The 23,425-nt window shown below is 36.5% G+C and overlaps 2 protein-coding genes across 2 annotated transcripts in view; both read right to left on the minus strand.

The window, feature by feature from the left end:
- Window positions 1–4,813: 4,813 nt before the first annotated feature.
- LOC127811095 (probable LRR receptor-like serine/threonine-protein kinase At1g53440) lies at window positions 4,814–5,926 on the minus strand. Its single transcript, XM_052350808.1, has 4 exons — window positions 5,862–5,926; window positions 5,558–5,771; window positions 5,201–5,411; window positions 4,814–5,052 (listed from the first exon to the last, which is right to left on the minus strand). The coding sequence occupies exons 1-4, from the start codon at window positions 5,924–5,926 to the stop codon at window positions 4,814–4,816; spliced, it is 729 nt and encodes a 242-aa protein (XP_052206768.1).
- LOC127811529 (probable LRR receptor-like serine/threonine-protein kinase At1g53430) overlaps window positions 5,630–23,425 on the minus strand; it is a 43,130-nt gene continuing 25,334 nt past the window's right edge. Inside the window, exons 6-8 of the mRNA XM_052351476.1 lie at window positions 6,816–7,183; window positions 6,459–6,657; window positions 5,630–6,381 (exon numbers count right to left, since the gene is read on the minus strand). Coding sequence (XP_052207436.1) covers window positions 6,239–6,381; window positions 6,459–6,657; window positions 6,816–7,183 — 710 coding nt within the window. The 3' untranslated portion in view covers window positions 5,630–6,238. The remainder of the gene's footprint in view (window positions 6,382–6,458; window positions 6,658–6,815; window positions 7,184–23,425) is intronic.

A 23,425-nucleotide genomic window follows, 5' to 3' on the forward strand; every position in this document is an offset into this window, starting at 1 on the left:
TGTTGCTTCCCTTTCTATTGCTTGGATTGAGTAGAGCTATGTGATTTACCCCCATTTTTTTTGAAATAACTTCTGTAGTTTACTTTCCTTAATCATCTTACACTCCCCCTGTTCTAGGCTACCAGTCAACTTTAATTTCTTCCCCTCCATTTCTACCGTTACCTCTAACTTGTTGAAGTCAAAGGTAAGTGGACTAATTGTCCTCGTCCAATCCACTATTAGGACAATATTGCATCCTCCCAATTCTAGTATTCTCAAATCAACCTTGAACTCATAGCCATGCATCACCCAAAGTTAAGAACATACATACAATGGTTGTACATCTTATGTCCATTAGCTACAGTCACTGATAGTGGGGTGGTGTGGGTCATTTTGCATTTTAGCTCGTGGGTACTGCCACTATCAATCAACACCATCAGCCTCTCACTCCTTACGTGTCCCACCACCTTGATGATCTTTCCCATAAGCCCACCCTTAAGAGCATGAAAGGAGATTTCTTCCCCTTCTTGTCCCTGATCTTCTTCATAACCATCCTCTACCTCTTTATCTTTTTCATCTTGTTCTTCTCCTCCTTGGATTTCCTCTTCCTTCCCTTCCGCCCCTTCCATGTTAAGCAGGTGTCTTCTGCACTGATGGTTGGGTCCATACTTATCACCACATTTGAAACATAATCCAAGCATTCTCCTATGTTCCATTGTTGGGGCTCTGTGAACTGGAGCAATAGGACCTCATTTTGTTCCTCCCGCGAACACTGCATGCATCAATGCTTTAGTGTTGCCCCCTGTTAGGTATCCAGCCACTAGCATTGCCCTTGGTGTTGTTTTGTTCCTCTTATATGTGGCCTTTAGAGTTAATTCTTACAACCTTGCCTTATCCATTACTTCCCTCACAGTGGCCGGTAAGAACATTTTTACCATGGATCTTAGCTCGTCTTTAAGGCGACTAATAAAACTAGAAATAAAATATTGGTCGATGAGAGTAGGTTAGGCATTCCACATTAATGCCCATAACTCCTCAAATTTTTCCTGATACTCTGTAACCGTCCCTTCTTGCTTGAGTTTATTGAATTCCTCAATGACATCGGTCATATTCCTCTCCCCAAATCTCACACAACTCTTCTGTGAAGTTAATCCATCTGACCCCCATTCCCCTGGATCTGGACCATCCTTGGTACCAGCTATCGGCCACATCATTAAGATATGTTGTAGCTATGGTGATCCTTTGATATGTTGTAGAATTAAAAACACCTCTCACACCTTCGGATCCACCAGCATGGTTTGGATCCTTTAAAAAGAGGTATCTCTAGCCTCGTTAAATGACCTTGGCTAGATCTAGAAGAATTCAGTCCTCTTACCTAATCATGTTTCTCCTCGAAGTGTAGTTCTCCCATCTTCGAAACTCCCTGTAGTCTCGTCAATATGTCGGGTCCCGATGATCCTATCTCCAACTTTGCTCGAGGAGGAAACTCCGGTAGCAACTGGAATTGAGGTAACACGGATAGGATATTAATCACGATATTAATCCGCTGATCCATGAACTCCCGCTGCCTTGCCAATTCCCTTAGAACTCTTTCGTTGGATGCTACTATATCCTCTCGCAACTCCTTCCTAATGGTTCGCATCTCTTCTTTGCTCTGCGTAACCACCTCTTGCATCTAGGTGAGCCCGACCTCCATCGCCTCCATTCGATTCTCCAATTGCTTCATTCTAGTACCTTTTGCCATATCTCACGACTCCTCTCAATTCGTTAGCTCGCCAATTTTATCTTCCTTCACCGAATCACATCCAAGGATGGCCGGCTCTGATACCAATTGTCAAGCCTCAAGGAAGAGGCTTGAATTCAACTATTTAATAAGAGAGAGAGAGAGAGAGAGAGAGAGAGAGAATGGAGAGAGTTTGGGGGGGGGGAAGTGAAAGAATGAAATAGAGAGAGTGTTAGAGGGAAAGAATTTAATTCTCATTCCACAATAAATTCCCACCCTCCCGCTTAGCAACCTTAGATAGGTTGCGCCTCGTGGTTACATGCATCCCGAGGGCATTATGGTAAGGGCTAACATAATCGATTAGCTCCCTCTTATTATATAACTGAAAATTTAAAATGTAATTGAAAATTTACAAAGTAATCCTTGGGGTCTTGACAATCTAGAAGATCGGATTCAAGAAGACACAGCCATGGATAGCCATTGTAAGTATATTCTAGAAGGCCTCGTGACCCTCAGCCAAACCTATCATCTAATCCAGAGATTGGACCAAAAACTAAGGCTACTGAAACTGAAAGTAACAACATGACAGAGGCTACTTCTAACAGATTTGATGATCTTGATATTCCCATAGCTCTAAGGAAAGGGATGAGATTGTGTACAAAGCATCCTATTGCAAATTATGTTGGATATTCTACGTTGTCTTCACAATTCAAGGCCTTTACAGCTAGCATTGATGAGGTGGAAATTCCTAAGGATATACATCATGCTTTGAAAATGAAAAGTGGAAGGAAGCAGTGATGAATGAGATACAAGTCTTAGAAGCTAATGGCACTTGGGATATTGTCAAGTTACTAGCTGGAAAGAAAGTGGTTGGCAGCAAGTGGGTGTTCACAGTTAAATACCAATCTAATGGAAGCATTGACAGGTATAAGGCAAGGTTAGTAGTCAAAGGGTTTACCCAAACCCAAGGGCTTGATTATGGGGAGACTTTTGCTCTAGTTGCCAAACTTAATTCTATTCGAGTGTTGCTTTCAGTGGCAATTAACCTTGATTGGAAGTTACATTAGCTGAACATCAAGAATGCATTCTTGAATGGGGAGTTAGAAGAGGAAATTTACATAAGGATCCCTCTAGGATTTGATACAGAAAATACAAAGGGAAAGGTATGTAAGTTAAACAAATCTCTATATGGCCTGAAGCAATCTTCGAGGGCCTGGTTTAAATGGTTTAGTGACACTATTCTTCGGTTGGGATACAAACAAGGGAATGCAGACCATACTCTTTTTACAAAAATTGAAGTGGATGGCAAGAAAATAGTTCTTATTGTTTATGTGGATGACATCATCATCACAGGCGACAATACAGTGGAAATTGAACATCTAAAAGTAAAACTAAGGGCTGCATTTGAAGTAAAAGATCTAGGAGAATTAAAATATTTCTTGGAAATGGAAGTAGCAAGAAGCAAGGAAGGGATCTCTATATCTCAAAGAAAGTATAGTATTGATCTGCTAAAAGAAACTGGTAAGCTCGATTGCAAACCTGCTAATACTCCCATAGAACCTAATTGGAAGAATAAAGAAGATAGCAAACAGGAGTATCAAGTTGACAAGGGAAGGTACCAGCGTTTGGTAGGAAAATTGATCTATTTATCTCTTACAAGACCCGACATCACATATGCTGTAGGTATAGTAAGTCAGCTCACGCATTCTCCTAAGAAAAGGTATTTAGAACCAGCTTTACATATCCTTAGGTACCTAAAAGGCACACCTGGGAAATGACTCTTGTTCAAGAAGAATCAAGAAAGAGGAATTAGTGGCTTTGTAGATGCTGATTGGGCTACTTCTATCGAAGACAGTAGGTCAACTTTGGGGTTTTGTATGAAACTATGGGGAAATTTGGTGACTTAGAGAAGAAAGAAGCAATCAGTTGTGGCAAGAAACAGTGTAGAAGCAGAGCTTAGAGCCATTGCACAAGGAATTTGTGAGATCATTTGGGTAAAGAAAATGATGGAAGACTTACAACTTTTAGTGTCCTTATCAAAAGTTCTTTATTGTGACAACAAATTGACAATTAGCATTGTGAATAATCTAGTACAACATGATTGGATGAAACACGTGAGAATTGATCGACACTTTGTCAAGCAAGAGATAGAGAGAGGAGGTATAAGTCTAACCTATATCCCTATCGAACTTCAAGAGGTAGATATCTTTACTAAAGCTATGAATAAGCAAGGTTTTGAGGCTATTTGTGGCAAGCTAGGAATGATAAATATCTATTCACCAGCTTGAGGGGGAGTGCTGGAAAAGATAAAGAAGAAAGCCTAAGTTGTGGCCAAGAGGATAAGAAAGAGAGAAATTGAAGATAGAAAGGTTCAACTGTTAAAGATAAGTATAAATCAGATAAGAAAATTAGCACTTATGTATTTATCTTAATCTAAGAATTGTTATAATCTATGCCTAAATGGTAGGAGTGTAATCTAGTCCTAAAGTTTAGGAGTTGTGATGTATATATTTGCATCTTCCGGTTTAATGAATTTCTATGGAAGTTATTTCATCTATGAAACTTCCTGCAAATCTGCTCATCATATATATATATATATATATTTTGTAATATTCACCAAAGGGAATTCAGTTCATTAACATCTATTTTTTATCACAAGTAAGGGGGTGAGCTGGTTTTAGGCAGTATACTTGAACTTTGTACAAAATCAGTTTATACAGCTTATCTACCACTCTCAAGTAAATAGTAAAGAACTACACTTCTGCTAATACTGAAACATATGTATATATATCAATTTCGTAAAGAAAGACATCCATCTTTCCAACAAAAGAGAGAACAAACATAAACTATTACAGCCCATAATTTCATGTTACCAACACAACGATATGTAGAGAAAACTCCAAGATGCAGGGTTGAAAATAATTGTAAAAAAAGTGGATGGTGATGGTTAACTGAGTTGTAAGTTTGTTAGTTCAACTCATGTAAGTAAACTTTCAATCCAACACATACCCTTTTGAAATGAACAGCTATTTTTGTGACCAATTATTGTTATATGTCGACTAGTGAAAAACCATAAAGTTGCTTATAGAAGGCACGAAAGGTTGGGAAAACTCACATGGTTCCGGCAATCCGTGTGCTGATATGGGTGTTCTCCTCTTCGTTAAGCTTGGCTAAACCAAAGTCAGAAATCCTAGCATTCAGATCCTTATCGAGCAACACATTTGTGGCCTTGATGTCTCTGTGTACAATTTTCAGCCTCGATTCCTCGTGACGATAAGCTAAGCCCCTTGCTATCCCTAAGCATATCTTTCTTCTTGTCCGCCAGTCAAGTTCTATACTACGTTTCTCACCTGTGTGAGTGTGTGTGTGTGTGAGAGAGAGAGAGAGAGAGAGAGAGAGAGAGAAAGAGAGAGAGAGAGAGGAGTTTACTTTATAGCTGCTTTCACAAGATATACTGAAGTAACTGAACAATGTAGAAAGTGATAATGCAGCAATTACCGAAGAGTGCACGGGCAAGACAATTATTTTCCATGTATTCATATATTAGCAACAACTGGTTTCCTTCAATACAACAGCCATAGAGTCTGACAAGATTTGGGTGTTGCAATGCAGATATCATGCCTATCTCATTGACAAATTCACGATTTCCTTGCTTTGATTTGGATGACAGCTGTTTAACAGAAATTACAGTGCCATCTGACAGCATACCCTGACATCAAGCAGAGTGAAAACACAATTTCAATTTTCAGTTCTGCAATTAGATTTATAATTTAAAAGTCATGTGTCCCCAAATGCTGCATGATTGTTAGGTTGGGAACTTAAGGGTAAAAAACTAATAACTTAGATGAAGATTACCTTGTAAACAGGCCCAAATCCACCCTCACCAATTTTGTTTGCAGGGTCAAAATTACCAGTTGTAGCCTTTATTTGTCTTAATATGAAATAACCTGTTGGCAGATCAAGTGCTTGAAATTCTGTGACAATGGTAGGAATAGAAATCCCCAGAATGGAAGATATTAGAAAGTGAAAGAAAATATAAAATACAACAAAAATAGGATTCTCGACCGGTCTTTAGTTTGCAATGCTAGACAGACCATATCAGAACTAGTTTTGTGACCACTAAGATAAAAAATACCATCTTCATCATCGAGCACCTTACCTTGTTAGTTGAACTCTAGAGATAGTTTGTTTATCACAGCCAACAAAGATATGTCCTAATGACATACTAGATTTTGAGTTTCATGCTCACAATATTCTTATGGAAGACAGTAGCAGTGTCATTGTTAATTAAAGAAATTATCTATATACACAAAACTGTTATTCATTTAGGGGCTATAAGCTAAACTTTGCACCACTCATACAGAGTTACCAAATTTTTTTATGTGCTCCTCTTGTGATGTTCATCCCTAGATAATTTTACTAATATAAAACCCATAACAAACCTTGAGGATATCCAGTAAATCCAACATACTTACAGTAATCAGATAGCAACAGAGAAGAACTTCTAGAACTTTTTAAGTGTCAGATGACTCAGATTTAACCTTCATCTTTAGGGTTTTTTCCCCCAAGGTAACCTTTCATTCGTAAGGTAACAAGTATAAATGCTAGGAGCACACACAAAGCAGCCACAATGCTAACAATAATTCCAACAGATAGTCCTGCAATGTGAACATCAAAATCTAAAAGAAACAAAAAGGATCAGTATCTGACTAGGTAGGAGTAAGAGAAGAAAATCTGAAATAGAAGAAGTATTTACTCGGCATCACTGTGATAGCAGATATAAGAGGTCCATAAACACCTCTGTCAGGAATTGCAGTGGTCCCTTTCCCTGACCAGTACAGGTGGATCTCCAAAGTACTACCATTAACAAAGACATCACTAAAGTCCTTGGTTATGCCTTTGCCAACAACTTTAGCTTCCTCCATAATGTTAAAATCCTTCAGAACTACATTGCCCTGAGGAAGCAGTGAATAAAAATTAAGCTTGTGCCTGTAACTGAGGCTTCAAAATCAATAATACAAGAACAAATATTCCATAAAGCGACTGATATTCATTCAGAACCTCTAAATAGTCAAAAAGATATTCATGAAGTCTACAAGCACAGTGCCCTCACTTGGATTGACATGTCAAAGATGCGTTTCCCAAGGCTGCTGAATGTATGATCACCAGTGTACATTATTTCAGCAAAATGAAGGCACACTCTATAACTTCCTGAATGCAAGCAAAGTCCATAGTACTTCAGTGAGTTAGGGGCTAGGCAGGCTGTTTTGTAGAAGTCTGGGCCAGTCAAGTTCAAAGATAATTCATTGTCTGCTTTGTAACTAGCATCGCTCTTCCCCATGAAAACTCCTGTGCTGCTATAAGCCCATTTTTGTGAAGACGGGAAAAAGTATGATGGACCCTCTGTGGCTAAGTCCTCTTCATATTCATCCCCCTCAATAGTTATTTTTCCACCTCCACAATTGATGAATAAAGAATGGTCTGCACATACCACAGAAACCAGGGTACAAGATACTTAAGAAAGATCTTCAGATAGAATAAATTTTCCTAGCATTATAATTGTGGTGTTTTTGGAAGGCTTTATGCTTACACTCGGGTTTTCTGGAGCAAGGGAGGTCATTCCTCAAGCACCACTCAATTCTAAAAGGATGAGTACAATTTTGGTCATATGGCTTTTATCTACTGGTGTCTAAATAATTAAATTAGAATATGCCCAACTCAAGTAACTTACAAGTTGCTCTCTGCATATGAATGGCTCAAAACTAAATTCCTGGTAACCAAACATATAAAGGAGTCACTTCAAGATGAAATGAAAATTGGAACTGAAATAAAAAAATAATGAAATTTGCTTCCATGCCTGGTAGATGAACAATCAAAGCTATAAACTTACTAGGGCAACTGATGGAAAGGTCTAAAACTAAATGGAAAAAATGATCCACTTATAGTCTTTATTTGTAGATATGATAAAAAAAAAAAAAAAAAGAGCTTATGATAGTCTCTGGAGAAGTCTTCACAAGGGTTTTGGAGATGGAAGGGAGTCAACATATATCATGGAGTAGAAACATATGCTAGAACTTATGGAGCAAATACTGACACTTCTTGAATTAGAGTTGGATTACATCAAGAACCTACATTAAGATCAGCCCAGTCGCTAGCCAAAAATTTTTATAAACATCATGCATGATGTAGCTCTTCATTATTGTTATGAATATGCTCTGTAGAGTTTGTCAGTATGCATATGGCTTTGTATGTGTATTCTTAAAGTGTATGTCAGTATGCATATGACTTTGTATGTGTATTATTAAAGTGTATGTCAGTATGCATATGACTTTGTATTATTAAAGTGTCAGTATGAATGTGACCCTCAGTAAAGTGTCTTTGCATTATTGTTAAGGATGTGATGCTTGTGGTCAGTTTTGAGGCACTTCTCCTCCCCTATATAAGGAGAACTTTGGCCCCTTTGTCGACCATCGAATCCCAGAAATAAAATCTCTGAAGTTTCCTTGTTCATGGCATTCTAAACTTTCTTCCTAGCCCTCTGCTTAGCATCTCTTCAGTAATGATAAACGTGAGCAAAGTAGTGAAGCAAATATGCTCTACAATTGCCTCTCTTGAGGATCCTGTCCATCAAAATGCCACCATTACCAACCCATGATCCTGAAAGTCCAGGGGTGGAAAAGCATGTAAAAGGCTAGGACTAGAAAGGCTTGCATTTGTGATTTAGGGTTTAGCCTTTTGTCTAGGCATACCTAGTGCTTCTCCTTGTCTCTAGTTTCTTGTCAGAATCCTATCTCACACACAACAAACACAACTTAAAAAAGACAGAAATTTAAAAGATATTGAGAGAACAAAATTCAACACACTTTCTCCCAATTTTTCATTAACAAAGGCTGCTATATATAACAGTTGATTGATTGACAAGATCTACTTAACACAACAATTAAAGCATTTCTTTACTTAGACAACACTCCTAGATTTAAGGACATACACACATTCACTAGATTTCTTCACCATAATTTTTGGAATTGGACTACAAAAGATCACATCAGAAAAATCTCACACATTCTAACACTCCTTGAGATTTTTCTTGGAGATTCCAATCTTGCTATCAACTCTTCAAACGTGGACCTTCATAATCTGATTTGCAATGAACCAGCTTCACAAAATAATTCTTCTTAGCTTCTTTGATTGGACTGTTCTTCACATAAATTTGCTTTGCTCTTCCCTACTAAACATGATGATTAGTAACTAAAATAGCAGAATTTTCACCATTGAAAGGTTTTGAAACTCCAACTTGATTCAATCTCACATTTGATGAACTCTTCTTGGACCAAATTACTTGATTAGCTCTTGAAGGAACAATCAGCTTTTCAACCTTAACTTTTGACACATTTTCATCACAAACTAATGGCATGGAACTTGATTTACTCATCTTTAACTCCTCCTTAATTGATTTACTACAAACATCTGATTTTGGACTCTTAACGTCTGAAATAAGATCGCAAATGGCTGCATTACAATGCTCAATTTTCTTTCCAGCATCTGCAGAATCAGTTTTCTCCAACCTTTTCTTTTCCTCTGCAGTTCTGTCTTGATTAGCTACCATATCACTTCTGGTACAAAATACATTAGATTTCAAATTCAAGACAAAGCTATTGTTTTCCATTCTTGCTTCTGCAATCTTGCAACCATGTGAATCAAATATAATGCAGAGATTTCTTTGAAATACCACAGAATTTCCCTTATTTATCAATTGTGCAACACTAAGAAGATTTTGCTCGAGCTTTGGTATAAACAAAACATCTGAAATAAGTTTCATACCTTTCCTTGTCTGGAGTGCAATTAAACCTTTTCCTTCAGCTTGTACAACCTCTCCATTTTCCATTATGACTTTGGTTTTGATTGATCTATCCAAGAACTTAAAGAAGCTAGCATCTTTGGCCATATGGTTGTTGCAACCACTGTCAACATTCCAAATGTATTTTTCGGGTGACTCACAAACTTGAGATGCAAAAAATAGATATTCTTCAGCTTGTGATTGTTCATCAATGAAATTGGCTTGCTGAATAGGTTGCTGGATAGGTTGCTGCTCCTTGCTGTACTACATCCCACAGGTTGAGAGCTTTCAAGTAGGTCTTCATTTTAATAGCCCACATTTGATCATTCTCACCAGAAAAAACTGGAGAACCAACTGCAGAGAAGCTTCCTGATGCCATAACAATCAACTTTCAAATTTTTGGTTTAGTGAAAGGATGGCTGGCTTGTTTTCTCTCAAACATACAATGTTTAATCCCCATGAACAAAGAAAAAAAGAGGAGATTATACCCACAACCCTTAAGAAAATAACTCTGATACCATGTTAGAATCCTATCTCACACACAGCAAACACAACTTACAAAAGACAGAAATTTAAAAGATATTGAGAGAACAAAATTCAACACACTTTTCTCCCAATTTTTCATTAACAAAGGCTGCTATATATAGCCGTTGATTGATTGACAAGATCTACTTAACACAACAATTAAAGCATTTCTTTACTTAGACAACATTCCTAGATTTAAGGACATACACACATTCACTAGATTTCTTCACCATAATTTCTAGAATTGGACTGAAAAAGATGACATCAGAAAAATCTCACACATTCTAACATTTCTCCTGGTATCAAAGCCATTAAGGGATTAATCTACTATATCACTGTGAGTGGAAAACAATATCATGGTGTTATTTGAATACTTACATTTTGTTTTTTTATGCTAACCCTTGAGAATTGCTTGTATCTTTAAATTCATCTAATTTCTTTAAATTGCATAAATTGGGGGCATAGGAGTTCATATTTGGTGTTACATGATATGACCATCTTGATTCTACATCTATGTTGCATGGCATTGGATGCTAACATGACATAACTATTGCATATACAGCCTCCACTTCTTATGTATAAGAAAAACTAAAGTATAGAACTTATCATGCATTCGTGGCATTGGGAGTAGGTAGATAGAGCACTGTATGCTAACTATAATATAGTCAGTCAATGGTGTACCATATAGTACTAATAGGCAAGAGTATGTTCTGCTGTTATGTTTAATTGTTAAAGTACATGAATAATTGGATGCTAGTTCTACTTGCTTGCTCCCATCACTATACATATTCTATTCATTATGTTTATTACTAGTATTATATCATGTTTAGTTATCACTTTCTACTATTTAAAATGTCATGGCATGCTTAGTAGTGTTGGACTATAAACTAAATTAAAAAACAGAACTTGCAGAGAGAACTTTGAATAAAATGAAGAAAAGGCTCAACAAATTTCATAAATGAGAATGCCTATTTAAAGGCTTACAACCAATCTGAAAGTGCTAAAAAATCTCAACTAGAATCCGATTTTATTGGCCCTACTTTTGCTACCTGAAAATAGAAAAATATGGAGCAAGAATCTGAAACAGTAACAAAGACTAAGTCAAAATATGGACTTTTTCAAACTTCTGAGGCAAACTCTCACGAGTTCTGACAAGTAGTAGGTCTTGCAACACTAATTCTTATTTCCCACATCATAATGCTTTTCACCCCTCACTATATCCATTGGCCCTTAACTCACCCTACTACAGTTTCTAGTTGTAAGTCTAGGCACCAATGTTATTTCAAGGATCACAGTATGAAGTTCTAACTACATTCGTACCTTAGTAACGTTCCAGGGATACAACACACCATAGGCAGTGAGATAGGGTTTTGGAGTAATTTTTCTTTTATTGAATTATCCTATAAATTTCAGTTGTATTGAGATATTGTTCTTTGTTAAAAATGATGATATTTGATAATGAAGGCACATGTTTATGATATGGAAATTTGACACTAAGTTCCATGATTTGAGATGAAACATGAATCGTGAACCATGAGGCTTACTACTCTCAGCAAGACCCACAGCCCGTTTGGGAATAGTGCCAGTCATTACCCTAAAAATGGGTTGTGACAGCAGATGTAATGAAAATAAAAATTATAGTGAAAGATATAAATAAGAACAAAGAAAAGAAAAGAAGAAAACTTGGCGGGAAACTCATTAGGCATAACATGGATTATAATGACCTTAAAAAATATATGGTCGTGGATAAAGATGATTGGCTATAATACATGCAGGTGACCCCAACTAGTGAGATAGTCTTGGTATGTTGGTATTGTTGTTGCTGCTGTTGTTGTTGTTTTCGTATAGAACAGTAATAAAAGAACTTACACACTTGATGGTTGGCAACCATATGGAGATGACTTTGTGAAGTTGTTGTATGATATATCACTGTAAACATCTTTTGTGGCCAGAAAAATAATCAAAAGGTTGGAAAGAGTACTAACATATAGTTTTTGCTGTTTATAATCCAATTGGGTACTTCTCCACTGAGTGAGTTGTGATTCAGAAACCTACAACATTAGGATGTCTCACATTTTTAGCAGCCATCAAACATGATACACCAACTAGCTTCACAAATAAGTAAAAAGAAGAGGTTGAGTTCAGCATGCAACTGTTTGAAAATTATTACTTACATGTAATCTAGATCTGAACCCTGAAGTGTCCCTGGAATTTGACCAGTCAACATGTTAAAGCTCAGGTCTCTGTAAGTAAAAAGTATGGATTATTATCTGTTGAAGGAGATAAGAAGAAAAATTCAAGTTGCTGTTTTTGAATGGAAACTGGGAGATGATGCGGTTAAACAAGGAGTGATAAGGAGTATTTCAAACTAAAGAGATGAGAGGATAAAGAGATGCAGTGATTCCATAAAAATAGGAAAGAACAGCCACTCAAATTTTAAATTCATCCCTATTTATCTGTAACATGTTTGAACTTGTTTTCTTGTATCTTAGCCCTGTATTTTAGGAGCAATCATAGCCAACCTCATGTATATATATCCATCGGAAGCTCAATACAAAGTGAGAAAACCAATTGAAATGTTAGTCTCCAAAATACTTGAGTTATTCCTACTTAGGTTATTTGTTTTGTTCATGGTATCAGAGCCACCGATCTTGTGGATGAATACCTTATCCTATTCCCCCAACAAGCTATAGAGCCCATAATGGTTGGGAGCCAATCAACTAGTGAAACCTCCACCACCATCCCTGTACCAACTAGGACCACATAGGTGCTTGCTATTCCCACCTCTCTTGATAGCCATACCCTTCAAATTACTCAACACAAACTGAATGGAACAAACTTTCGAGAATGGTCCCAATCAGTTTTGTTGGTGATTAAGGGCAAAGGAAAAGTGGGATACCTTACCGATGCCAGCCCTATGCCTGATAGCAACCTATGGAGTATGGGATGCTGAGATTTCTATTGTTATGGCTTGGCTAATTAATTCTATGGAGCCAAAGATTGGAAGGACCTATCTTTTCTACAAAACAGCTAAGGAAATTTGATGTAAGAACTCTACTTTGATATGGAGAACATTGCTCAATGTTTTGAAATACAATCAGCAATTCGGACAACTAGACAAGGTAACCACTTAGGAACTTAATAGTATAATATTTTAACTGAATTGTGGTAAGAAATGGACTTGTTTTATGAAATTAGTTGGGAGTGCTCCGAAGATGGAGTGAAGTACAACAAGATGTTGGAGAAAGAACGAGTGTTTAACTTCCTCTATGGACTCAACACTAACCTAGATGAGGTTCGGGTTAGGTTTGCTAGGAACTTAGCCTTTTTCATCCATACAGGAGGCGTTTGCAAAAGTAAGATGAGAAGAAAGTCAAAAGAAGGTAATGTTGAGTTCATTTTCTACCAATTAGAGTAGCACTCAAAATTCAGCCCTTAGCTACTTGAAAAATGAAAACTACAACATCACCACATGGTGAATCTCAATGGAACAAATAGTGGTGTGATCAGTGTGATAGACTTTTGCTGGAAAATTCATGGCAAACTAGCAAACTGGAAGCTAAAAACTCATAAGAAAGTGATAGAGCACCAATACAACACACGTATCAGCGCAGGGGAAAGAAAAGAGGTAAGAGGGTAATTGAGGAAAAGAATACAGGGGTAGAATTGTCAGAGGCGGTTAGGAATAACAACCTTATGTGGCTGTAACCGTAGGGGGAATCCATACAAAAGGGAGAGGAAAGAGGAGAAAAGGTGTGAAGGATTTTGAAGAAGATTTTGGGAGAGGAGGCCCTCTCGAATTGGCCTTGTTCTTCATTTTTTTTTCTGTTCTTCTTCTTTTTGATTAGTTTACTAGAACTGAGGACTATAAATCAGCTGGTTATCTTATCTACTGATTTGGATAGTAAAGCTGCAGAATTGAGTGGAAGCTCTATCATTATGGTATCAGAGCAATAGATCCATGGGGATGACGGTCTTTGAAAGAGTGGGTGAGCTGGAGGGGCGTATGGCGGGATTACAGGAGGGTCTAGAATCGGTGAAGGCGAAAGTCATGAGGGTCCAAAATATCGAAAAAAAACATGGCATGGATGATGGATTGATTCAACCTATTAATAGCGCGATGGGATGAGCATGAGAGAGAGAGAGAGGAAGGGGAAGCGAGATGGGGAAGGAGTATTATTGGAGTTGGGCTATTTAATGGCTAAAGAAGTGGAGCGTAAAATCCCTAACAGCTTGTAGGGGGTATTATCTGACTTCAAGGCAGTCTTTGAAGAGCCGTGTGGGTTGCCTCCTCAACGAAGATGAGATCATACCATCACACTGCAGGCCGGGGTTTCTCCTGTAAATGTGAGGCCTTATCGATACCCCCCATCTCTTGAAGATTGAGATTGAAAAGCTTTTTAGGGAGATGGTGGCAGCAAGTATCATCAAGCCAAGTATCAGCCCATTTTCCAGTCCCGTGTTACTGGTCAAGAAAAAGGACGGAGGGTGGAGGTTTTGCGTGGGCTATCGGGCTTTAAACAAGGTAACTATCCCCGATAAATTTCCCATTCCAGTTATTGAAGAACTCCTAGATGAGTTGAATGGAGCTGCAGTCTTTTCTAAGTTGGATTTAAAATCGTGTTACCATCAAATACGTATTGCACCTAATGACATTCCAAAAACTGCTTTTCAAACTCATGAGGGCCATTATGAGTTTATGGTGATGCCGTTCGGATTAACTAATGCACCCGCTACATTTCAGTTTTTGATGAATGAGATTTTTAGGGAACAATTGAGACAGTTTGTTCTTGTATTTTTTAACGACATTTTAGTGTACAGCAGAACGATGCAAAAACATCGGGATCATTTGCGTTGCGTATTGGGAATATTAGCTTAAAATAGGTTGTATGCCAATGCAAAAAAATGTCGGTTTGGACAATTGGAGATTCACTACTTAGGCCACATTATTTCTCAGCAAGGTGTGGCTGTGAACAGATAAAAAATTCTTGCAGTTATGGAGTGGCCTAGCCCTCGTTCGCTGCGAGAACTTCGTGGTTTTTTGGGGCTCACAAGGTATTATCGCCGGTTTGTACGAAATTATGGAAAATTAGCTTGGTCGTTAATGGAACGACTTCGAAAAGATAACTTTTATTGGGATGAGAGTTTGGAGCAAGCTTTTCAATCCCTAAAGGCAGCCACAACAACTTTACCAGTGCTCGCTCTACTAGATTTTTCGAAGCAGTTTATAGTGGAAACGGATGCCTCAGGGCATGGACTTGGGGCTGTATTAATGCAGGAACATAGGCCGCTTGCTTTTTACAGTCATGCTTTAAACCCTAGCGGTCGGAATAAGTCAGTCTATGAGAGAGAGTTGATGGCTATTGTATTTGTGGTACAAAAATGGTAACATTATTTATTGGAGAGGAAATTCATCATCCGAACAAATCAGAAGAGTCTAAGGTTCCTGATGGAGCAAAGGTTGATGAACCCGGGATGTCAAAAATGGGTGATCAAATTAATGGGCTACAACTTTAAGATACAATACCGGCCCAGTTTGGAGAACCGTGCTGCTGATGCACTTTCCCGATTTTCCTTTTCGATCACATTCATGGCTCTTACTACTCCTCAAGTGCTGCAGTTAGATCAGCTCAGGGAAGAAGTGGCTAAAAACAACCACTTCCAGCAGATCATCAAGGAACTGCAAGCTCCACCTTCAAGTAGGCCAGGCTATTTCTTGGTGGATGGGTAGTTATTATTCAAGGGCAGATTGCTGCTCCCTCCTGGCTCAACCTTGATTCCATTATTGATGAAAGAGGGTCACGATAGACAGATTGGAGGCCACTCGGGTTACTTGAGAACTTACAAAAGGCTGGCTGTTAATGTGTATTGGGTAGGAATGAAAAAGGATATCCATCGGTATGTCCGCCAATGTCCCATATGCTAGCAACACAAGTATATGGCTTTGTCACCGGGGGGCCTATTTCAACAACTCCCTATTCCACATCAAATTTGGGAGGATGTCTTTTCCGATGACTATTTCAGCCATTGGAGGGTGCCATCGAGGTCGTCTTGAGAAGAGCTTCAAGACCCTGCCATCAGATCGATCATCGGAGATCATCGCCGGCGACCCTTGCCGGAGAAGAAGATCGAAGAAGACAGCTCGGGCGTGTGCACGTGCGGACTCCAGCTTCACCCACGCGCCAGGGCGTGAAGGCGCGTGAGGCCTAGGTTTTTCTCGAAATAAATTTTATAATTTTTGTAAAATTATTTTAGGTAGGTTTATGCAAAACTATTTGGAAAAATTTGGTGTTTGGTATTTATTATGATTTTTCGAGAGGGAGAAATGTTTAAAAATGGAGAAAAATAGAAAAAATTGAGAAAAAATAGAAATATTGATTTCTAAGGTCTTAAATGGTAAATAGGAGACGATTGGGCTGTTGAAAAGAAGGATTGCACGATTTTCGATGTGTGACACGTTTTTTGAGGCAAAAACTGATCTTTTCTAAATTGGGGTGAGTGGTTTGATTATAGTCTTACCTTGTTTTGAAAATATCTTGGTGTGTGTATAGTGGGTTCTGGTGAGCGGTTTTACCCTCCCGAACTTAGGATATTCGTGGTTGAACCAGTTCTAGTGAGCGGTTATACCCTCAAGAGCTTGAGTTATTTTGTAAAGGCGTTTTACTTATGTACTTGTGGCATCATTTGCATATTGATCATGTGGTATATTGCATCAACTGTTTTTACTTATAAAAGAGTCGGTGCATGGCGTGTGATTTTCATATCATCAGGGCATTGATTTTTCGTGTCATGATTGGGTCCGTATGAGACGGGATGAGGTCTTCTTGAGAATGGGACAAGGTTAATCCAGGTGAACGAGTGACACGATAAGGCACTCAAGGATTAAGTATGTCGCAGCAAGGTCAACCCCAACGGCGTGTGGAATGGATTTTCCACGGGAGGTTGAGTATGTCAGGGAGATTTCTCAAGTTAGACGTGTTGCATGTTGTTGTGTCTGTATATGCCATGCTCGTATGTCTTTCATGCATTATGTAAACTGTTTCACGCCGTCACTTAGATGTTTTATCATCTAATATGGGTTATACCCCTGGAACATTCAAACATTCCAGCCATGGACTGCTGCGAGGGCAAGGATGTGGCCAGTTGAGACCAATGGTGTTTAGCTTGCTAGTCTTTGTATTATTCTGGAAGCTTTAGTATGTATGTTTGGTTGTGTATGAACGACAGTATGATAATGTTGTTATCATTTGGTAGTTTTGTAATAAGTGTTTCGGTGTAGAAACACCTTGTATGAACTCATGGTAGACCACGGTATTTTGATATTAATGTATCCGCTGCGTTCTAATATGTCTCGTTTAGTTGTTAAAATTATTGATCTTTTTAGTTAAACGGGCAAGACTAAGGTTCTCGGGATTTGTTATCTGCATGTGAAGATTGTTCTTGAAATCACCGAGCGTGATGAAACTTGGAAAAAGAAAAAGAAAAAGGATTCCCGAAAATACCCTTATAGTGACACGCCTGGCGAGACGGGGTGTTACAAGCTGCATGGGTTGATCGAACATAGTTTTAGGTTGATAAAAGCTTACCCGCAACAAAATGTCTTGACACCCATGTTATCAAGGCATTATCCCAAACTAAGTCACCGAACTTGTCTCAAGTGCAAGCCAAGTAACCAAGCGACCATTTGGAAATAATGGGATTTCCTATGAATCAATTACCCATTGTGCCAACCTAATTGTGTTTCAAAACAATTACTTGGAAATTTAGGGAAAATCTAGTGTTGTGATAGTTGTGGTATCAAAGCCTAAGTTATCTTAAGACAAGAAGGGACTAAGCTTAGGGTAATAAGAAGGTGATAAAACTAATCGAGGAAGATTAGAAACTTGTCGGTAATTGTTGCGAACAAGTTTTGATCCCAAGTATGGGACTATATGGATTGTTGCACCTTAGGAAATTGCAAAGGCTTAGTGTATTCAATTACATGAAGATGTTAAAATTGAAACCTTCACTCATGTTTACACCTTATGCCTTAGGTAATCGCATAGGCTAGCGCATGCATGAAAGTGTTAACATTGAAACAAGAATGACATTATAATGGTGGTAAAATCGAAACCTTCACTTTATTCCACCAGATCTCTCTCTCTCTGATTTCATGGCGTTAAAATGAAAAAGAAGATTAAGAAAGAGATGTAACAGGCTAGAATGATTTTCATAACTAGAATGATGATTGTCTCTAGTATTTACTATAAACTCTATTACGTACAATTTCTATTTTTTCTTCTCTCTCTCTCTCTCTCATTTTGTGGGGTTTGAATGCAAAAGAAGGCTAAGAATGATGTATTTTGTGTGGATGGATTTTGTTAAGTAGATGAAATTTGTAGTTCTACACAAATAGAGAATGCACTTTGGAATTTAAAAATGATATATCATAGCTACACTTGAGTTGCCTTTGGTGGCTTTCACCAATATATTTTGAACTTTTAAAAGTATTTTTAAATTGAAAATAAATCAATTTGAGGATTCACCTTCATCATATATCTGTAAATTTAGTTTCGTAATATAAAAGTAATACTTACAAATTTAGAGGATATGAACCATAAATGGACATAAATAAAACTTCAAATTTTATATACCTAATTCTTTGCTTAATTAAATAGTATTATTACAAATTTTCAAGTAAATAAGATAATATTAAAATTTATATAATTTTTGAATTACACATGTGTAACGGCCCGCCTCCCGGAGCCTCCGCGCGCATAGAGGATCCGTGAGAGGGTCATTACTAAAATGATACCAAACAATGACATGCCTATAACACACACATAATCCTTTTAAAAATCATAATTTTTCTTTATTATAACATCTCATCATGATCTTTACAAAATCATTCATCACTTGGACCCACCTGGGCTTACATAACATACGACAAACTTTGAAAACGTAAACATTAACCTTATCAAAGACACGATGACACCCAAGATCTAGTTTTGGGAGAGCTCTGCACTTGCTACTATGACACACCGGTCTGGACCCAAACCCCGATGAACATACATGGAATGATGTAAAACAACATGAGTCACGAGACTTAGCAAGCTCTAAAAAGAAAGGCTGAGGGTTTAGGATATGACTCTTCCCATGACACCCCATGAAATTTATGCCAATGCAGCCACACCATGTCATGATCCATACGTATCTTACTTCTATATGCATAACATAAAGTTAACTGCACATAGGGAACCAGGGGCCCACATAAGTCACACATTAGCACCCGGGTCCCACATACAAACCTGTTGTAGCCTAACATAGGCTACCATTTCATTATCCATAAAGACCCGCCTTTTCCTGACATGGTCGGCTTTTCCTGACATTCAACATTTGACTTTTCCTGATACTTGTTACATCCTGACATGAGTCGGTACTCCCAACACCTGGCACGGTGCTCCCGTCCAGAATAACAATAACAATAAAACATGCAATGCAACACATAAGAAATGCAATGGCCGTTGTAGCATAAACGTGATGACAAGGCCCCCATAAACCAAGCATCAGGCCCTGCTATGCCTCACATAGGAATACACACATGCAGCATGCTCTAAATGCATATGCTCACCTAGGATACCCAAATTGGCTCTTAGACCAACCGGGTCATGCAAATGCTCATACATCCTATCACACACAAAGCATGTCCCCACGTGAATGCAACCCAGCCCTTTGTAGCACACACATCATGAAATGCACAAACCAAGGCGGGAATCTAGAGTACCAGCTCTTCTGGTCATCTAGCGCTTATCGTAACAACCGATGACTGGCGCCCATACATCTAGCCATCAACTGCCACGACCCACGATCAACAGTCAGTGGCTTTGTACCCATACCCTTAGACACACTTACTGACACTATTAACTTTATATCTTCCCAGCTTAACCTTGTATAGCATTTCTCCATACTCATAACTCTTCATATATATAACCTCATAACATCGTGATACCATTCTCGTTACTTTTCATTCACATAAAGCCATCTCAACATACATAATAAATTATTAATAAAACCCCACTAAACCATAAACAACTTTTCTAAGAACCTAGCCTAACGGGTACGACATCATTCCCAAGGAAAGCGGAGCGATACGAAGCTCCGTGACGGTTGAAATGAAATACACCTTGACGCTATTGCTTAGCTCATTCCATTAACAATAAACCCATTAATAAAATAAAAGTCACTAAGTGGTTACCACGCGGATTATTGTTATTAATGCGTGGAACCGAGTCAAGGGAGGGAGGGTTTAGAGTATAAGAAACCTCGAAGACTTTTACGGGAAATAAATAACGTGAGGAGAGGGTTCGGAACTTGCCTGAAAACGGCTGATTTTAGCATCTCTTGTGCTCCCGATGCCAAGTAAAACGTTTCCTATCAAATAATACAACCGCGACTTAAATTAGTTAATTCTAACGCGTAAACTGTATAATCTAACCGTATAAAATCCATGATTTAAACATATAACACTTATATAAATTTTATCCACTTACCTAAATATTTTAAACACCAATTAATCACCAAAATCCCTTGATTTTCCTCACTTTTTCTTCCTTCCCAACTGCTGCTCTCGAGCCCTTCATCTTCTTCCTTAATTTCTCTCTTCCTCTCTCTCATTTACTCCCTGTTTCTTGGCAGCAAAAGTGGCCGAAATGGCCATTGGAATGGCCTTAAATTGCCTCCAATGCTTCCTGCCCAAGCTTTGCCTTATATATATCAACTTAAGTGGCTTTTAAGCCACAAATTGGAATGGCCAAGGATGAGCCACGCCACGCACACATACACATACACACACACACACACATATATATATATTAACTAATTAGTTTAATTTAATTTAATTTGATTAACTCTTTTATTATTATTATTATTATTATGATTTATATTATTATTTTTATTATAGTTTATTTTATTATTTTCATAAATACATTCAATTAATTTAATTAATCATCTTAATTTTCTATTTCTTCAAAATATCATAAATATATTATGATTTATATTATTATTGTTATTATTTTTATTATAGTTTATTTTATTATTTTCATAAATACATCCAATTAATTTAATTAATCATCTTAATTTCCTATTTCTTCAAAATATCATAAATAAATATTTTCTCAAAAATTTTCAAATATTCTAAAATATCCTCAAACACCCAAATTAATTATTTTTACTTATCTCCAAATTTTTGGGATGCTACAACATGCATCATCAAGTGTCTTCGATGAATAGTATGTGTATACACACATAATATATGACTTTAGAATAAAGGTATAAGATATTTCTGTTTAAGGCACATATATGTTTAATTTTTGGAATAAAGATAAAATTTTTCTCTTTAATATATATATATATATATATATGTAGGAACGCTAGAAGTCTGGGTCGTCTGGCCTATGCTATATATGCAAGTGAAAAAATAAAATATTTTAAATAAAGATTCATCAAGTAATAATTTACTGTTGTAATTGAATATTTTTATTAGTAAAGTTTAAATAAAGATATGATTTGATATAGTGCTAAAGTCAAGTTAATTCTAGATTGGAGGTCATTAGAATTTTATTTCTTTAAATAAAATATTTATGAAAGGTATTTTAAAAGTTCACTTTATTGACAAACTTTTATAGTACCAAAATACCTTATTTGCTTATATAATAATTAGGAATGCCCGTCATGATGTAAATAATATAAGATTAAATAATATTAAGATTAAACACTGAATAAAAAAATAAAATTAAAGTTATTATATATTTGTTTCATTTCTCTTAATGTTTTATAATAAAAAATAAAAAAATTAAATTAAAAAAATATTCTACTATCTGAACAAATTAAATTAAAATTTAAATATCAAACAATACATACAAATTAGTACTGCCAATCAAATATAAAAAAAATTAAATATCAAATAAAAATTAAAATTAAAATGCACACCAATTAATGCTATTATTGCCAATCAAATTATAATTACATAAGAAAAATAAACATTATATTATCATTCACTAAAAAAGTGGGTTAAAATGGGCTTCTAGGCAAATTGGGTCTTGATAGAGGATTTCTTTGGTTTTTGGCTTGAAATTTTCACATTTATTCCATGAAGAGACTGTTTTTAGTTGTTTAATTTAAATTTACAATTCTCAATGAGTTATAATTTTTGACTTTAAACACGGGTTATCTCAAATGAATTATAATTTTTTTTAGAGAAACTTAAATAAGTTATAATTATATAAAAAAATAAATAAATATATTTGGGTCCAATTCATGAAAAAAATAAAATTGTATAAACACATAATTTTATAAGAATGGGACCTACATAAACACATATGAAAAAAATAAAAAATAAAATTGTATAATTGGATCCAACTCATTTTCGTCCCATAAAATTTTTAAAAGATAAAATTGTATATTTGGGTCCAACTCAATTGTACCCAATGTTAGAAATTATTAAAATTAAAATATTTCAATATAATTTTTGAATAAATGTTTGAATAAAAGTGTACCCAATGTCCTATTTTTTTTTTTCTTTTGTTATATTTTTTGGTGCTTCCAATACTAAATTTCCTTTCTTTAGAAAGATGACAAAAATTACAATTTATAATTTTTACATGGATACACATACACATGACACTAATTTACAATTTAAATTTAATTTGTTATCAAAATTAATATAAAAAAATCTTAATTAAAACTAAAGCAATATTACATGGAAATGTATATGAATGGGTGAGATGAAATTTAATACCTCTACCAAGTTACTTAATTAAACAACTTTCACTCATTTTAATTGAATTAGATCAAATGGCCCATTACCTAAATTCTAAATTTTTAATTTCATTTTACAAATTATTATAAATTATTAATAATTTTAAATATAATTATTATGAATTTGTATTTATTATTTTACATTATATTATTAATTTTAAATAATTATAAATTTATTTTACATAATTGTGTTGGGCCACGCCAAGCCCAAGCAGTGACAGGTTCTGTGTTGGGTCTTTGTATAACTATATTAAAAAATGTAAAAATACATACAAAATGTCTTTAAAGGACAGCACACCCTGTAATACCCCGAGAGCTCAGAAGAGGATAATATATATCGAGGATAAGTAAGGAAGGAAACAACACCAGTTGGATATTTTGAGTTAAATATAGGCAAAGAACTCCCGGGTTAAGTGTGCTTGAGCTGGGGAAGCTCAAGGATGGGTGATCCCTTGGGAAGTTCGTGTAGACCCATCAGGGTAAGTTGTTCCAGTCCTTCCTATCGCTCGATGTGGAATGTTACACACCCATTCATACAAATTGCACACCCATTCTAAAAAAAAGCA

The sequence above is a fragment of the Diospyros lotus genome, chromosome 10 (assembly GCF_014633365.1).
Source record: "Diospyros lotus cultivar Yz01 chromosome 10, ASM1463336v1, whole genome shotgun sequence".
Classification (NCBI taxonomy): Eukaryota; Viridiplantae; Streptophyta; class Magnoliopsida; order Ericales; family Ebenaceae; genus Diospyros; species Diospyros lotus.

What these genes read in the sequence shown, in the direction of transcription:
- LOC127811095 (XM_052350808.1), bottom strand. Translation starts at nt 5,926, where the DNA reads ATGTCATTAGGACATATCTTTGTTGGCTGTGATAAACAAACTATCTCT. An exon ending in GATTTGGGCCTGTTTACAAG is followed by an intron (nt 5,412 to 5,557) that starts GTAATCTTCATC and finishes GCTTGATGTCAG; the next exon opens with GGTATGCTGTCAGATGGCAC. An exon ending in TCTTGCCCGTGCACTCTTCG is followed by an intron (nt 5,053 to 5,200) that starts GTAATTGCTGCA and finishes ACACTCACACAG; the next exon opens with GTGAGAAACGTAGTATAGAA.